An 18,182-nucleotide genomic window follows, 5' to 3' on the forward strand; every position below is an offset into this window, starting at 1 on the left:
TCGTAATCTGTTCATAAGTCTATCAGGAAAAACCTGTCAAAATACAGATACTCAGAGTGAATGGCATTTCCCTAATTTACTGGAATTTTGCTTGTTTTAAAGAAATTTATTTACCTTATCACAGTTTGTTTCTAGGGAACCCATGTTGGCATCTAGTGATTGCTGCTTCCTTTTCAAAATATTCCAGCATTAATATTTTTGCTGTTGTTGCTGATTAAATATTATTTTCCCCTTTTATTTATAACAGGACAATATCGTATGCCACCTATAGTATGAAAAATTTCTATTTTCTCCAGGCTTTTAAATGTTAGCAATAATATTTCTACAATCATGCTATTCAGTTATTTTAGTGACCTAGGTGTCATACCTATGAGTCTTATAGCTGAACTTATTTATATTACTCAAATCATTTCTTCACATGCCTTGAGTCTTTAAGATTGTAAAGGGTATAAAAGCATAAATATGATCATTTGACTTGATAAATTGAAATTTAACTTAAGTTCTTATTCTTCTCTTTTAGTGGCCAGTTTCTCATCTTTAGAAAGAACCCTAACCCTAACCTTAACCCTAACCCTAACAGATAACTAGATATTTTGGTGACTGAGATGAAAGAAAATAGAAATTTAGTTTAGCATTGGGATCATCTATAAAAATATTGACTGTTTTTTAAACTATTTTTCATTTAGCTATGACAGTATTAATTTCCTCTCCATAATATGCATAGAAAAAATATTATAAGATTTTACTTTACTTTCCAGGAACTCTATGATAAACAACATGTAACAGAAACAAGAAATATTAAGTATGACTTCACTTTCAAAATAATTCTAGAACTTGATTACAAATAAAACATATTAACCAAAACAAATTGAGAAAGCCAGCATGTGATGCTTCTTAAATACTGTATATATTCACATCCTTGATAACCTGGAAAACTTGGTTGTTTGCCATAAACTTCCCCAATCAGTGCACCAAATTAATTAGGTTCCTATTAGATTGTGCTATGATCCATGTTCACAATAATATTCACATTTACATTTTGTGTACATATAAAAAGTACATGTATGCTTTTTGTTTTTATATATAATTATAAACATATGTTGAAGAAATTAAAAATGTCTTCAAACATCTATATAGTACAGATTAAGTATATCTGTGACACAAATTGTTCAAACATAACAGATTCTGTATAAACACATATTATTTTCTGAAGATCTATATTTTGAGTTGTTTCATTGTTATACAAGAATTAAGGCAGTAAGATGTGAAAATATTTTTATTTCCTATGCTATGACATTTATGGCTTCCCTAGTGGCTCAGTTGGTAAAGAATCCGCCTGCAATGAGGGAGACGTGGGTTCAGTCCTGAGGTTGGGAAGATCCCCTGGAGAAGAAAATGGCAACCCACTCCTTGTATTCTTATGTATATGAGAAAGAAAATGGCAACCCAACTCCAGTATTCTTGCCAGGAGAATCCCATGGGCAGAGGAACCAGGCAGGCTACATGGGATCGCAAAGAGTAAGACACAACTGTGAGACTGACTTTCAGTTTCATGACATTTATACTACAGGAGTTTATTATTCTTTTTAATTTGAGCATATCATCATCCCATTTATAACATCATGCATTTCACCTGATGTACTCAACCATATTCAAAAATATAATGTCACTTTACCAGACCAACATCTTTGTTTAATAGGCAAGTAGGAATTATACCGGCAAGCTGCTCCAGTACTCTTGCCTAGAAAATCCCATGGATGGAGGAGCCTGGTGGGCAGCAGTCCATGGGGTCACTGAGGGTCAGACACAACTGAGCAACTTCACTTTCACTTTCACTTTTCACTTTCACACATTGGAGAAGGAAATGGCAACCCACCCCAGTGTTCTTGCCTGGAGAATCCCAGGGACAGGGGATCCTGGTGGGTTGCCGTCTATGGGGTCACACAGAGTCGGACACGACTGAAGTGACTTAGCAGCAGCAGTAGCAGGAATTATACCAGTGAGGTATAACTATGGAGGTGAAACTATGGAAGCTAATTTCCAACTTTCTACAGACAATCAGTTTTGTGGGACTAAAGTCTAAATCTCTTGATTTTCAATCTAGAATTTCTTTAATCTAGTAATATCCTATAGACTTTAGGCAGTTCCTTGTCATGGTGATAATATTAGATATTAGTTCATCAGATTAGACACCAAAGATACACGGAAGAACAGAGGTCAAAAGAGAGTCAAATAAAAATCCATTCATATGCTAAGCTCATGATTCAGCAATAGAAAATGCTGATCTTAAGATATGCCCATACAATTGCATCATGAACATACACAAGATGACAACAATCTTTGGTTATCTCAAGATGAAGATCAGTCACAAACTGGCAGCCATATGTGATTCAAAGTCCATAAAATAAACAGCCCTGATGCAGTATGGTAGAATAGATGAAAAAGCACAGAAATTAGGAATAATAAAACCAATTATTTTTCACAATCAGTATTTTCACATGTATTTTGGTTATGTATGACTTAGCACTGAACTGCATCACTTTCATTGTTATCCTTTGTTTCTAGAAGGATAGTGTGGCAAACAGTAACATGTCTAAAGCACGGCTTCAGAAAGGATGTTATTAACTTTCAAAAACTTCAAGATACATTCATTATAGAAACACATCATCAAAGATTACAACGGGATAAATATTAATGCATTATTGTACGAGAAGCTGGGTTGCATTTTCCCTCTGACCTAATACAAACAATGCCCTTGTGCATTATGGCAAGATGTACAAAAGGGAATTTGGGATTATTACAAAGCCCACTGTACATTCAAGCTGGAATTTCTCCAGGAGTGAGTAATGAACCCTACACTGCAAAACTCAGGTAGGCATCATTGTTCAGTGTGAATAATTACTCTGAGTCAAATGAGTGTGACTGTTCTGCCCCTTGCCTCATTTCACACCAAAGGAGAACAGATGAGGTGCACAACAATCCTGCTCCCAAATCCCCAACTTAATCCCTGAAAGTCCATGGCCACCACTAGAGGGAGAAAATCTCAGTGGTTTCCAGAAAGTACATCCTTCTCTAACAGGCAGCTGCTTCGAGGCTGAACTCTTCAGACTGTGGATACGCCTCACTTCAGGAGCACTGAGGGTCTCTTGGCTCTGTAACACGCTGCTCATCTATCAGAGGAAACTGCATAATTGTCTGGGCCGTGTGACTTAAGTTTTGCGATTCTCCTAAAATACCCTATTTGACCTTCTCTAGAAAGCTGTACTTGAAAATAGCTGCAATGAGAAATGTTCAAAGTATTGATATTTCTAGCAAAACCCCCTAAATCCACCTCACTAATGATCAGAAAACAATCAATTTCTTATTTTACTACATCGCCTTCACCACACATCCATGATCACTCTAGGGCTAGATGATTCCACCACTAACATAACTTGCTTCACCCACGTCTCCTTCTAATTTGTTTCTTCTTTCATAAACCAATATCTGCTCGCTTGATTTATAGTATGACTATCCCTCTCTGTTCAATTCAGTGAGCAAATATTTATCTGATCACCTATGGGTTACAGGCTAAAAATACTGGAATGAAAAGGTAACATAGATGAGACACGTGACTTTAAAGAGCTAATAGGACATTTGAAGCAAGATACAAGTAAGTGTAACTTTTAAGTGTAGTAAATGCTACACTGGCTTCCCTTGTAGCTCAGTTGGTTAAAAATCTGCCTGCAGTGCAGGAGACCCGGGTTCAATCCCTGGGTCAGGGAGACCCCCTGGTGAAAGAAATGGCAACCCACTCCAGTATTCAATGCTACACTGAGATATGTATAAACTGAAGTGATCCCACTTCTGGGTATGTATCTGAAAGCAACAGAATTACTATCTCAAAGAGATCTCCACACTCCTGTATTCTTTGCAGTATTATTCAAAATACCTAAGATATGGAAACAAACTGAGCATTCACTGCTGTAAGAATGGATAAAGAAAGCATGAGACCTTTATCTATATACACACAGTGGAATATTATTCAGCTATTAAAAAAATAAGAAAATGTTGCCCTCTGCGACAATATGAATAAACCTAGAGGACGTTATGCTAAATGAAATAAGCTAGACAGATAAAGATAAATTCTGCATGCTCTTACCAACATGCAGAATCTAAGAAAGTCAAAGTCATAGAGGCAGAAAGCAGCATGGTGATTGTGAGGGGTGGCAGAAATGGGGAGATACTAGTCAAAGGGTACAGATTTTCAGTCATAAGATGAGTAAGTTCTGGGACTCTAAAGTAAGCATGGTGACTATGGTTTTTATATTGTATGTATGAAGTTTTCTAGGAAAGTCAGTCTCCGGAGTTCTCCCACACACACACAAAGATAACCATATGAGGTGATGAATGTGTCAGTTAACCTGATTTTAGTCATCTTTTCACAACTGATACATATATCACATCATCCCTTTGTGTCCCTTAACTGTATGCAACTACATCTCAGCTAAGCTGGAGGGCAGTGTGCAGAGTGGCTGTTGGTGATAAGAAATAAGGTACTAAGGAAAATTAGGGAAGATTACCTGAAACAGACAAAACCAGAACTAACCTGAAGCCTACAAAGAGCAGCACAGAGGCAACCCAACAAAGAAGCACGAAGGGAGAGGTGGGGGGGAAGGAAGAGGTTCCAGGCAGGGAGAGCATCATGAAGAAAGGAAGAAACAGCACTGTGTGTGCACGCACACTAGCGTGGTCAAGGGCACAGACATAAGTGGTTCTGAATTAGTGGACACAGCAAAGGAGCAGGTCATGGAGCACTATCCGGGCCAAGGAGCTCTGACGCTACGTTGTGAATGCTGAGAAGCCTTTGAAGGATCTGGGGACATTTCTAGATTAATACTGAAAGACAATAGGCTTGGGCTAGTCAGGTGGGCTCAGATCCATGGTTCTGCCAACTATCTGGAGTCTGGAAAGTCTAAGTAGACTAAAGATGTAATCCAGTAAGGTTACCTATGGCAAGGAGAAGCAAGTGGTGTCACGCCTACTTCATTGCAAACCTTTGTCTTCATCTTTACCCCACAAAGCTGGACTGGGTTTATGATCCTGAACTTAAATAGCAAAAGTACAAAAAGATGGGGCTCAGCATTCTGAGATGAATCTCCCTGTCATCCCTTGTTACAACAGCTTTGACACAGAGCTTCCGTTCTAGAGATTACATCCTTCCCTTTTACTTCTTGAGCAAGTTACTTACCTTGGCAATATGTCTGGAGAATATCCCTTATTACTGAGGACTCCGTCCTGTTCAAGCCAGTGATTAAGCCACGGACTCTTGTTGCTTTTCTGAGCCTCAGTCTGGAGACTAAGTCTCTACTAGGAGCTGAGAGACCTCCCTGTAACACTGCCTGCCACCTGGGGGGTCTCACCAAAAGCTGCTGACCTGCTGTTTTCCCCTTACTGTGTGCTCTGCCCTTTTCTTGGCGTTCCGTGTTGCACCTCCCTTGGCTCTGCCACTTAACAGGTAGGAAAGCTCCATGAGAGCTTGTCCTCATGCCACACCAGAAGCTCCCAAGCACCGGCAGCAGGGCATATGTGCCTGCAGTGCCTCCACCATCCCCAGAGACAGGTCTAGATCTATTTCTAGTTCCTCCCAGTTTACCACCATCAGTCCCAACTATTAGCCCAAACTAAGTTTTGTACAAATTAGAAAAAATAAAAATAAAAAAATCTACCTTCGCTGAAAGAATCTGATACAAGCAACAGTGTCTTCAAGGACTGAGTACCCTTTGAGACTGGGCAAAGGAGAGCCTGCCAACTGAGGCCACAACCTTACTGCAGCCATCTTAGTCGAGTCTCCAAGAGGGACAAATCGTAGGAGACTTAAACCAAACAGAAGGTCATAAGTGGCCATTAGAAGGTAGTAGAGCTTAGGACGGAGAAGGCAATGGCAAGCCACTCTAGTAATCTTGCCTAGAAAATCCCATGGACGGAGGAGCCTGGTAGGCTGCAGTCCATGGAGTCGCTAAGGGTCAGACACGACTGAGCGACTTCACTTTCACTTTTCACTTTCACACATTGGAGAAGGAAATGGCAACCCACTCCAGTATTCTTGCCTGGAGAATCCCAGGGACGGGGGAGCCTGGTGGGCTTCCGTCTATGGGGTCACACAGAGTTGGACACGACTGAAATGACTTAGCAGCAGCAGAGCTTAGGAACCCAAGAGAAGTACTGGCTCAAAGAACTTTCAGATAAGAAAGAAATCAGGTAAGAATTCAAGTAAGAATTCTGAGTAACAGGTAGGGGTATCAGAAGCAGGGAGGAAAGGATTAAAAACAAAAGGAAACAAAAGTTGTTGAGGACAGGAGATCTCTGCAGAGTTTCCATCAAATATAAGAATAGCTTTGAGAATATGATACAATGGAGGCTACACAAAAAGAAAATCCATCTGGCTCAGATAGACAGCAGACATGGGAAAGATGCATTTCCTGAAAAGTCCCTCCTTGCTCAGGACTACCTGGATGATCCTCTACAGGTCAGTTCAGTTTTGATACGCAGGGCTGAGAAAGGGAAGAGAGGAGAGTAAGGAGGAGAGAGAGAAAGGGTGGTGAGAAGAGGGAAGGGCAGGACAACAATGGAGAAGAAAGGACACAAGGGGAGGGGAAGGGAAGGACAGGGAGGGGAGGAAAGAGAGGGCAGAATTGGGGCAGGAAGGGAAAGAGAAGAGACGTTTGAACAGCTTTCAGAGGGGCAACAATGGCATATCACGGTATAACAAGAAAACAATTTCAGGGGTACTGTGGAATAAAGAACTCTGAAATGAGAAGTAGGAGACATCTCTTCTAGTTCTCAAATAGTCACTCAAATCTTTGAACAACCAACCAAAACTTTCTTTTCTCAGTTATATCACTTTAAAAGGAAATGGTAGACTGCCTAATCTCCAAGGCCTTTCCTCGTCTAAATTTCTACAAATTTACCCATAGTAATTAACCAACTCTGAAGCAACGTGTTTTCTTCTGAAAGGTTAATCACTCATTAACTTGAGATTATGTTTTGATTACAGGTGACTACAAAAATGTGTTCACTCATCCTGCACTCCTGATAGCAAGCTCATCTATACTCTAAGATACACATTACTTTAAAGGCTTGAAAAGAATTGATACAAACATCTTAGAGCAAATGGCCAACCTTCTATTTTTATAGGAATACAAATAAAAAGCTTAGTTTACAGTTTTCTAATTTTATAACAGTTATTTCCTACTGTGAATATAATGATAAAAATGTTATTAAGAGATTACATTTTATGCCATTTTGTGGTTTACAAAACAGTTGGATACATAGTATCTCATTTGATCATAAGAATAGCTTCCATAGTAGGTCAAGTAAGTGTCACTTACACACATTTAATAGATCTGACTCTTTCAAGACGTTTAGATCTTGGTCTTCTGACTACAGTTGCCCCTCTGTATCCATGGATTCTGCATCCACAGATTCAACCAACTGAAGATTGAAAATATTTGGAAGAAAAATTCCAGAAAGTTCCAAAAAAGTGAAGTTTGAATTTGCCAGGGCACTGGCAACTATTTACATAGCATTTACATTTTATTTACAACTATTTACATAGCATTTACATTATATTAAGTATTATAAGTAATCCAGAGATGACTTAAAGTATACTGAGGCATGTGCGTATGTTACATGCAAATACAAAACTGTTATATATAAGAGACTTGAGCACCTGCAGATTTAGGTGTAGAAGGGGTTCTTGGAATGAATCCTCACAGATATCATGGGACAATTCTACTTTCTGAACATTCTAAACTTATACCCTTGATAAAAATTCTTTATCTTTATCATAAACACTTGCCTATTAGTTTCAGGTCGACTGATCACCATGTAAAGTTGAGATGAATTCTACAAACATCTAGCTATTATTTTGTAAATCATATTTGTGTCAAACATGACAACAGAAGTAAGCCTATTTGAATAAGACCAAAGATATTTTCCTTGACTAAATAAAGTCTCTTTTCTACCATTAATAAAAAGAAAAATCTAAACCCGTTTTGTATCTTTTGTGTCTTGGCTAACATAAACGAAAAAGAGGACACAAGACAACAGGACATGAAAAATCAAGCGTTAATGCTATTTCAGGAAATATTATATAAATTGGATCCATATTAAAATAAAATCACTCTATTTTCCATGACACTAGGTATGAGATTGTGTAGTGAAGAAATGGATCTATGATGATCTCTTTCCTCTCTCTCAGTTGAATTTGTACATCTATGCTGTTGAAACATTTCCCAAACTGCACACATGACTATACTTTTTCCTACATATCTAGAAAGTGCTGCCCTGAACATGGTTTGTAAAAGATTTTTCAACCAGTAAAGCAGTAGTTCTCAACTCTGTACATATCAGGATCATTTTTTAAATACCTACACCCAAGCCCCATCTCAAACTAATTCAATCAAGATTTCAGGGAGTAGGGAATATGTGGCTTCATTATTTTTAAAAAAGGCTTCCAGTAGAATATAATGTTCAGCCACGGTTATGAACTCTCTGCAGTACCATTTCTCCAACTCTAATGTGCTTATGAATCACTTGGGATCTTGTTAAATGCAGATTCTGATTTAGTAGGCCTGGGACAGGCTCTGAGATTTTGGAATTAGCAAGTGACTATCAGATACTGAAGATGCTCATCTACAGAAGACACAAGTAAAAGCCAGAGTGGGTGGTTCTCAAAGTGTGGCCCAGTCCTGCAGCATCAGCACCCTCTGAGTACTTGCTAGGAATGCAGACCTCAGGCCCCACCAGAGACCTACTGAAATCAGAAACTCTGAGGATGGGGGCTAGGTAGTCTGTGTTTTTAGTGAGCACTCCAGGTAATTTGGGCTTCCCTGGAGGCTCAGCTGGTAAAGAATAGGCCTGCAGTGCAGGAAGCCTGGGTTCAATCCCTAGGTTGGGAAGATCCCCTGGAGAAGGGAACAGCAGCAGCCCACTCCAGTATTCTGACCTGGAGAATTCCATGGACTGTATAGTCCATGGGGCCACAAAGAGTCAGACACAACTGAGCGACTTTCACTTTTTTACTCTCCAGGTAATTTGGATATACCTTCAAGTCTGAGAAACATTGGTCTAAAAAAGAGCTCCCTAGAGTCTAAACAATTGGCTACATGTGGTTAGAGAGCAACTGACACTTTTTGCTTTATGTAGCAGTTTATGATTTACCAAACTTAACTACTTTATCTCTTGTGGGGTCTTTAAAACAACCCTAATAACCTCAGATATGCAGATGACACCACCCTTATGGCAGAAAGTGAAGAGGAACTAAAAAGTCTCTTGAGGAAAGTGAAAGAGTAGAATGAAAAAGTTGGCTTGAAGCTCAACATTCAGAAAACTAAGATCATGGAATCTGGTCCCATCACTTCATGGGAAATAGATGGGGAAACAGTGGAAACAGTGTTAGACCTTATTTTTTGGGCTCCAAAATCACTGAGGATGCTGATTGTGGCCATGAAATTAAAAGACGCTTACTCTTTGGAAGGAAAGTTATGACCAACCTCAGTTCAGTTCAGTTCAGTTGCTCAGTCGTGTCCGAATCTTTGCAACCCCATGAATCACAGCATGCCAGGCCTCCCTGTCCATCACCAACTTCCAGAGTTCACTCAAACTCATGTCCATCGAGTTGGTGATGCCATCCAGCCATCTCATTCTCTGTCGTCCCCTTCTTCTCCAGCCCCCAATCCTTCCCAGCAGCAGAGTCTTTTCTAGTGAGTCAACTCGTCGCATGAGGTGGCCAAAGTATTAGAGTTTCAGCTTTAGCATCAGTCCTTCCAATGAACACCCAGGGTTGATCTCCTTTAGAATGGACTGGTTGACCAACCTAGATAGCATATTAAAAAGCAAAGACATTACTTTGCCAACAAAGGTCCGTCTAGTCAAGGCTATGTTTTTTCCCGTGGTCATGTATGGATGTGAGAGTTGGACTTTGAAGAAAGCTGCTCGCTGAAGAATTGATGCTTTTGAACTGTGGTGTTGGAGAAGACTCTTGAGAGTCCCTTGGACTGCAAGGAGATCCAACCAGTCCATTCTAAAGGAGATCAGTCCTGGGTGTTCATTGGAAGGACTGTTGCTAAAGCTGAAACTCCAATACTTTGGCCACCTCATGCGAAGAGTTGATTCACTGGGAAAGACTCTGATGCTGGGAGGAATTGGGGGCAGGAGGAGAAGGGGACGACAGAGAATGAGATGGCTGGATGGCATCACCGACTCGATGGAGGTGAGTTTGAGTGAACTCCGGGAGTTGGTGATGGACAGGGAGGCCTGGCGTGCTGTGATTTATGGGGTCGCAAAGAGTCGGTCACGACTAAGCGACTGAACTGAACTGAAGTGAACTGATAGAGTAACTTAAAAAAGTAATTTTGTCATTTTATAAACGAAACCAGCAACTCAAAATATTTAAGAGATGTTCTCAAAGTCACATAGCATACAAGGATAGATCCAAAATTATAGCCCAGCACTCCTGAGTCATACAAAGTCATAGGCAGGATATTCACAGAAGAGCAAGACCAATGGCCATGAGGGTACCTTAACACATTCAGGAAACCTCCTATCAGGTGAGTCACAGACATTGGTACTTGGAGTTCTCAGAGACCACACTAACGCACTAATTCTTTTTTTGCCTGAGTTTGCTATTATGTCCACATAATGCCCACCAGCTTCAAGAAACACATATATTTAACCCTCACCAACTGATTTAGTAGATGAGTCAGTCATCTTTGGTTGTTCACACCACAGTTCTAAAAATAACTCATTCAAAGTCAAACTGCACAGGACAATTAGCTTACCATGTGTTGCATGTATGTGTTTCGTACTTACAGAAACACGAATTACCACAGTTGTACTTGTCAGATGAAATTTGCTGCTGTGTTCCTCAGGACATAAATGAACAGTAAGTGATATAAATGCATAAACATCTTTAATAATGTATATGATATGCTATATTCTTAGACAGCAAATATTAACTCCATTATTTACTAAATATCTTTGATAGAGGACTTAATGGGCAAAATGATCAGTCCTTAAAGTATCAGTAATAACCTATAGATTTTGATTACCTTTAGTGAGTTAGTTACAGAAAAAGAAAACTTTCTCAAACTCTCCCTGTAGAAACATAAAGTTTGTTTTCAAATAATGAATAATTATAAGTGGTAGAAAAATCACATATTGTGTCAGGAGTTTGTTTGATTGTTGACAGTTTCTTTGTGAATGTAGGCGTGCCAGATGCTTTATAGAAGAGAAGCCATTTTTCCCTTGAAATTTGCACAAAATTTTTACATTTTGCTGTCAAATAATCACATCTTTTTAATGTTTCTTCTTTTTCTTTTAGTGTAGAAACAAACAAGGAAATAAAGACCAAGAATTTTGAAAAACTAAACATTTAACTATTTTAAACATAGATACTTAGTTTCTCATACCTAACACTTACTAGGTACATTTACATTTAAATGGGAAAAATCTTATCACCATAGAAAGTATTATAATATCCTGAAAGCATCAAATAGGGTCAGAATAGTAAAATAAATGCAATTTCAATACCCCCAATTTTAAACACTTAAAGTCACAGCACTAATGTGTACCGTCTGCATCACACCATACATGTACTTAGGGAACATGTCCAGATATATGTCATTTCTACAAAGTTACCTTATGAGCATATATATTGGAATTAACTATTTTATAATTATCTTTCCAGACATATGCTGCTAATATTGAAAATACTGTTTGTGGGACTGTTAAAAATGAAATTTTAAAGGTCAGATTGAAACATTATTTCCACTCTTCCTTAAATTTATCAAAACGTCTGCATGGTTTCAACCTGCCAAGATTCATCAGGAAGTGAATCCCTATGGGAGCCTGAGTACAAGGAGGAGGGTTGGACGTACCAGGGCTAGAAACTCATCCAGTAATTGATGAACTCTTCCACTTGCAGGTAGTGGTAGTGAGGTGGCTTCAGAAAAGCAACCGAGACTTCCCCGCAGTGGACCTGAGTCTGAGCAAACTCTGGGGGATGGTGAAGGACAGGGAAGCCTGGGGTGCTGCAGTTCATGGGGTCGCAAAAAGTAGGACACGATTGAGTGACTTAACAACAACAAGGTCAGGTGAGTAAATGTGCCTCATACTTTACTGCACAAACCAGTGTCACTGCAGATTCTGGTCCAGTAGGATTTAAGAAGGCAACCCAGGTGCTGCTGTTTCTGCCACTGGTCTGTGACACACACTCTGATCCTTTGCCTTTGAGATGGAAGTTGGTGCTGTGGTTTCCTTTCATTCTCACAGGCTCTTATAGAGGTGCTCAGAAAGATCTAGAATTCCTTCTGGGAAACAACAGGGTTAGGCAGGTATACATGAAATTCTTTCTCTTTCCAACTAGCTTTGTCACCTTCATTCTATAGTCTTTCTTTTATTTTTTACAAAAGATAGAAATTAGAGAACAAGACACCAAGACTTGTATATGCTCTCCTATCAAGACATATTTATATCAAAGACCATAATTATACAAAAATATTCACCAATTACCCCCCAAAAAACACTTGTTCATGGAAGTAAGGCACTGAAGGTAGATGTTTTGGGGACAGTCAGCCAAGCTCCTGTCACTGGACCACCAGAATTACAAACCTCCCTTGTCTCCTGTTTCCATTTCAGATCATTCAGGGCCACAGACTCACTGAGAGAGGACGTTTTTTCCCTTTGCCATTTCACTTTCTCCGTGCCAAACATCTACTGTGGCTTCCAATGAATCAAGTTCTCCTTCCTCTCCTCCCCTGGAAGCTCATGCTCCCAGTAAAATGTCACAAATAAAGTGGAAGCAAGCCTTTCCCAGGCTAGACTTGTAAACAGAAAGCAAGAGTGCCATTCTTCAGCAGGAAACTGACCCACAAAGCTTACTGGACTCAGTTAAAGAGATTGAGAAGAAGGTCAGCTAAGAAAACAAAGGGAACTCTCTCCATAGTTACTTCTGATAGAGCTCCACGAACCCAAAAATAAAGCCTTGTCCAAGGCAAAGGAAATAAAAAAGAGGGCACATTAGGTGAGGTCTGGGAAAGCAATGGACTCTCTCAGGTGACTTCTTTATATGCACTGTTTGTCTACCTTCTCTCTCCCAGGGAATAACTGCTTCTATATTTATTCTCTATTCTCATGATCTACCATTTCCACATTGCAATGTCTACTAAAGTGTAGTGCTTAAAGAAAACTCTATTTCTTTTGAGACACAGAAGTATGTACATATCATATATAGATATTTATGTAGTGAGACTGCCTCTCATAGACATAGATTTGTATGCATACAGTGCACAAAAATATAAGAATTCCTTTTTTCCTTCTAAATTAGCATTGACATGCTTATCTAACTCTTGGATAACTGTAGCTTAAGACATAGGTGATGATGAATTACAAAGACGTTACAAAGTTCATGGACACATAAATAAAAACTTATACACCCAGAGTATTCACTTTTCCCATACTCATTTTTATAATCAGTGAAAACAAATCCTTCTAAGAATAGAATAAATTTACAGAGAATGCTCCACTTGTAAAGGGTTAATGATGTTAGGGAATAAGAATGCTAGCAGTTAAGGTGGCATGCGTATGTGTTTGCAAAAACATTTTCTGCATTATGTCCATATCCCTTTGCAAACAGATAAATTACTCTATAAATCTTATTACTCCATGTGGATAAATCACACTTGCAGGTTTTACAGGGCTGGAGAGCTAGAAGGGAAAATATGCTTTGGATAGTAGGATCTTTGGGATTCATAATCACCTAGTGCTCAGGAAATGAAGAAAGGGATACTTACGCATTAGGATTTTCTTAGTTTTTATACTCCACAGCAACACACACACACACACACACAACACAACATGCACAATATACACATTCTTCTCTAACAAGGCAAGCGATCCCAAAGCAGGACACCGTGACAGCCAACCAAATTTATTTCTGAGGAAAGGAAGGAAAACTTTGCTGCTGTAGGCAGCTCTGCAACAGAACTGCTCCCTGATGCCCCAGGGTTATGCACTATCAGCTCCTTGCACACAGATTAGAGGCTTCTTTTCTATAGGATACTGCTTTTTATTGCCACAACAAGCAATATTAGCCAGCCAGACAGACTGACACTAGGTCATTTCATTTGGATGAAATGAGATTTTAAAGGATCTCCAAGGAGAACATTTTCTTTCGTTCTTTTTTTTTTTTTTTTTAATGTTTTTAGTGTCTGATAGAAATTCAAGGAAAGCTATAGAAAGAGACAAGGGTTATATGCAGTGGATAGAGAAGGGAAAAAGAGAAAAGAAATGCAGGAAAACAGGCTAGGAGCTTTTTAGAAACAGAATTATGTCTAGGTTCCATCCGAGTTTCTCCAGCTCACTGTCCCTTATAGGGGTCAAACTCCAAGGACTTGGGACTCTACCTTTACAAATTTCAATCCCAAATTATATTTCAGAGTTTGGCAGAACTGCATAGAGATGAGATGTTGAGGTCAAAAATCAATTTGAAATATCCATTTTATGCCAGGTTAATTATTTCCTAACCTCTGTGCTTAAGATTTCTATTCTTAAATAACAGCAATTTGGCAAGTTCCTTTTTTCTCCTCTTCATGCTTGTGTTGATGTCTATTCACATACCAGAAAAGGCTCAGGAACTAACCAAAGTTCTAAAGATTGATTTACTACTGCCCTCCATGTCAATTAGAAGATCCTTAGGAAAAGTCTCCTAACCAAACTACTGCTGGGGCAGAGCGAGAGCCTTTGTGTACATACCCACACGCACATAGACACAGACACCACGGAGAATGCAATCCTGTGTACACTCCCTAAAAGCCAGAACCAACAACTCTTCTTTCTCAATTAAGGAACCCTAACAAAACTCTTGTGCAAAGCATCTCCAGTCACAAAAGCAATACCGCCCTAATGTCACTAATACCATAGTCGAAGTTATGCTTTCTCAGTAAGAGAAACAAGATCCGAAGAACCAAACAACATTTAATCAACCCTGCTGGTCCTGGACAGGGACCAGAATCCCCTTGAGATTTGTTGGCAGCTATTTTCGACCCGACCGTAAAAGGCGCACGAAAGCGCGTGCACACACACACACACCCTCCACAAGCCTGCAGCATCAGGAGCTGGAGTTCAAGGAGAACACACACCCACACACACTTAAGCGCCGCAGAAAAGTTGCCCGAAAGCCCTACCTGAGGATGGCCGTGTCCCCCTGCCTCACGGTGATGTTGTCGGTGCCTCGGTTAAAATCCACGCTGCGGACGGGCAGTCCTGTGGGAAGAAGGCAGAGCAATCTCAGTAGGACCAGAGGCAACTGTTTCCGATCAGGCTGAACTCTGGCGACCATGGTGGCCACGCCGCCGTGCGGGGTCGGGCTGCTCTGGAGGGTGTGCGCGCTGCTCGCCGAGCGGGCTTCACCAGCCGCGGGCTTTCATCCACAGCAGAGGCGGAGCGCGCTCTGCCAATCCGGGGTCCTCCCCACTTTGCCTCTCTCTTGCCCTCGCTCAGTCTCTTCTCCCTCTAAGACTTGCCAAAGCCCTCATAAAACCCGAGCTGAGGTGGGGAAAAAGTCAAAGGAACACAATGTTAAAGGTGAGAGTGCATATATAAAACCCTCCAGAAAAGATGGAGAGAAGGCGGCAAAAAGGAAGGTGGTCTCTGGTCTCTCTGGCCGGATGCTCCTCGGCCAGCGTCGGAGCGGAGCCTCTTCCCTCCGTAACCCACTTTCCCGGGCGGGCAAGCGAGAGCCGGCACCCAGCCTGCCAGCGAGTGTAGAGAAACGCACAGAGCAGCGGCAGTGGCCGGGAGTATCCCTCCTCCCCTTCCTGTGGCTCCTGCCGGTCCCTCCCTCCCGGCCTCGCTCGGCGCCTCCCCCGGCCCCCGCCGATTTCAGCAGCCCCTCCGCCCTCCCCTCCGCGTGGCCCCTCGCTCTGCACAACTGCCCGCTTCAGCAGCAGCCAGCCTCAATGAAAGCCTGATGCGCCTTTAGGTTGTCAGGACAACAGCTCCATCTGAGGCCTGGCTGATTTCCTTAAGAGGGGATGGAGCTTGGAGGTACTGTGCAAGAGAAAAGGGAGAAGGAGAGGGACTCGAGATACAAGACTAGGAGAAAGAGTCCAGGCAAGGAGAGGCGAAGAGTGGGGAAAGAAGGAAAAGGGACAGGGGAAGAGAGCGTGCCAGGAGAAGGCAAAGCTTGACAGATGGAGGGAGGGAAACAGAGAAGGGCAGGAAAGACTGAGGGGTGGAGGGGTACCGCTGCTGTTAGATGGGATGAGGAATGCAAAACAGAAGAAACTTGACGGTGGAGTCTGCAGATTAACAGCCCAAGTGGATTTCAAAACTAAGTATTCCTGGCAACTGGCATCTGTTCATTCTTTCCTCTCTCCTGCACTGTCTTCCACAGGATTAATAAGGTTTATTTTCTCTCCTTCCTTTATCCCCTCCCCCTCTTGGAGCCCCCTTATGAAAGATGGATTGGACACAATGCTGGTATTGAGTTTTCTGGAGTGTGAATGCTTGGTTTGTCTTTTCCAAGTGCCAGCCTCAGCAGCTGATCCCTGATCCCTCACTCTCCAGGAAACCCTTACTCAGTCCCACACGTGAGGAATGGTACTAAGGATTATTGTTGCTGTGGCTTCCCAAGGTTTTACTGGTGCTTGCTTCTCAAAATGTCCTTAGGCAAGGAAGGAGATTTGTGTTTCAGAAAGTTTGTCACTTACAGGGTGACACTAGGGCTGCATCCAGCACTCCAGTGAATGGAAGATAGCTTACCATCATTTGTCATTCCTTCTACTCCATGAAGCAATCCAAGTGATAAGGGCCAGAAGGAGCCTACAGTGTTAGTCACTTGTGATAGCCCCAAACTATTAGCATCTCCCTAGGTACCGATGCTGAGCATAAAAGATGGAAATGTACCTACCAAAACTTGTTTCCTTTTAGTTTTATTTATTCAAATAGTTAAGGCATTCACATGGTGCCAAAATCAAGTGCTACAGAATGCTGTAGAGTGAGATGCAGTTATCTTTCCTATCCCTGTCTTTAGACAATCCATTTCTCCTATTTGGAGGCAACAAAAGTTTGCAGGTCCTTTATAACTTTCCCTAAATATTCCATGTACATACAAGTAAATGCACAAATATACACATACTCATATATTATGCTCACTCCTCTTATTTACACAAATGATTAGCCAAGGATATTTGAAACAAAAGACATGTTTAGGAAACCCTATCAAATTCCGCTAAAATACAAGTCTATGGAGGTGCTTACTGTGCTGACACCTGCCTTGTTCCCCCAGACTATTCAAAGAATTTATCTGCTATATTTTATCAACTGCAAAGTAGATTCATTCTTATGGATTATGTGAGGAAAGGAAGGAAGACCTTTTGCTTTTGTAAGAAAAGAACTTGGGAAGGACTGGAATCTAAACGGTCACAAATTCAAGATTGATGGAGTTCAATTAATTTTGTTTCTACTATACATTAAATTTACATAAATCAAGTTTTCCTATATTAAGGATAATAAAGAATCCAAGATAATAAACCAATGATGTTTTACCACTAATTTGGAACTGAGCTATTTAAAACTTGAAACCCATTTTGCCAAGGCCAAAAAAAAAAAAAAGGTTAAGCCAAGTGCAGGTTGAACAACAAAACCCATAATCCTGTGGTTCCCAATATCAATGGGAAATGAGCTTCAAGTGCCAAATGCAGATGGAAGGAATATACAACTCTATGCCAAGAGTGCAAGGAAAAGAGTACCAACCCCTATCCACTACTGCCAACAAGCTGCACGATCCCTGGCAGGATGCTTCTGAGTTTTCAGAGATGAAGTGTTGGCTGACACAAGTGTTTAGATATAACATTTCTTTGAGAGGGTGGTGTTTGTCCCATGTTAGGAAGAAGAAAGACACAGAGGACTGGCGCTTCTAGAACATCTCTTTCCATTAATGGTGATAGGTGAACGATGTGACCCTGCAAGGAGAACTATCAATAGATACTGGGGGAAAGGATCAGATATATCAAGGGTATGAAAATTCTCTTGCATCAGTGGACTACACTTTGAATAAAGAAAGAAGTTTTTTCTAGGGTAGGTGAAAGCATGGTGGGGTGGTAGCATATCACTTGCAGAAGATGCCTAGACATGAG

At 40.8% G+C, this 18,182-nt stretch overlaps 1 protein-coding gene across 1 annotated transcript in view; it reads right to left on the reverse strand.

Moving 5' to 3' along the window:
• LSAMP (limbic system associated membrane protein) overlaps positions 1 to 15,780 on the reverse strand; it is a 746,634-nt gene extending 730,854 nt beyond the window's left edge. The window contains exon 1 of the mRNA XM_055431419.2: positions 15,228 to 15,780. Within this exon, the coding sequence (XP_055287394.1) occupies positions 15,228 to 15,382 (155 nt within the window). The 5' untranslated portion in view covers positions 15,383 to 15,780. The remainder of the gene's footprint in view (positions 1 to 15,227) is intronic.
• Between the last annotated feature and the right edge of the window lie 2,402 nt (positions 15,781 to 18,182).

Source organism: Moschus berezovskii, chromosome 1 (genome assembly GCF_049115385.1).
Source record: "Moschus berezovskii isolate FMDL1 chromosome 1, NW_MosBer_1.0, whole genome shotgun sequence".
NCBI classification, from domain to species: Eukaryota; Metazoa; Chordata; class Mammalia; order Artiodactyla; family Moschidae; genus Moschus; species Moschus berezovskii.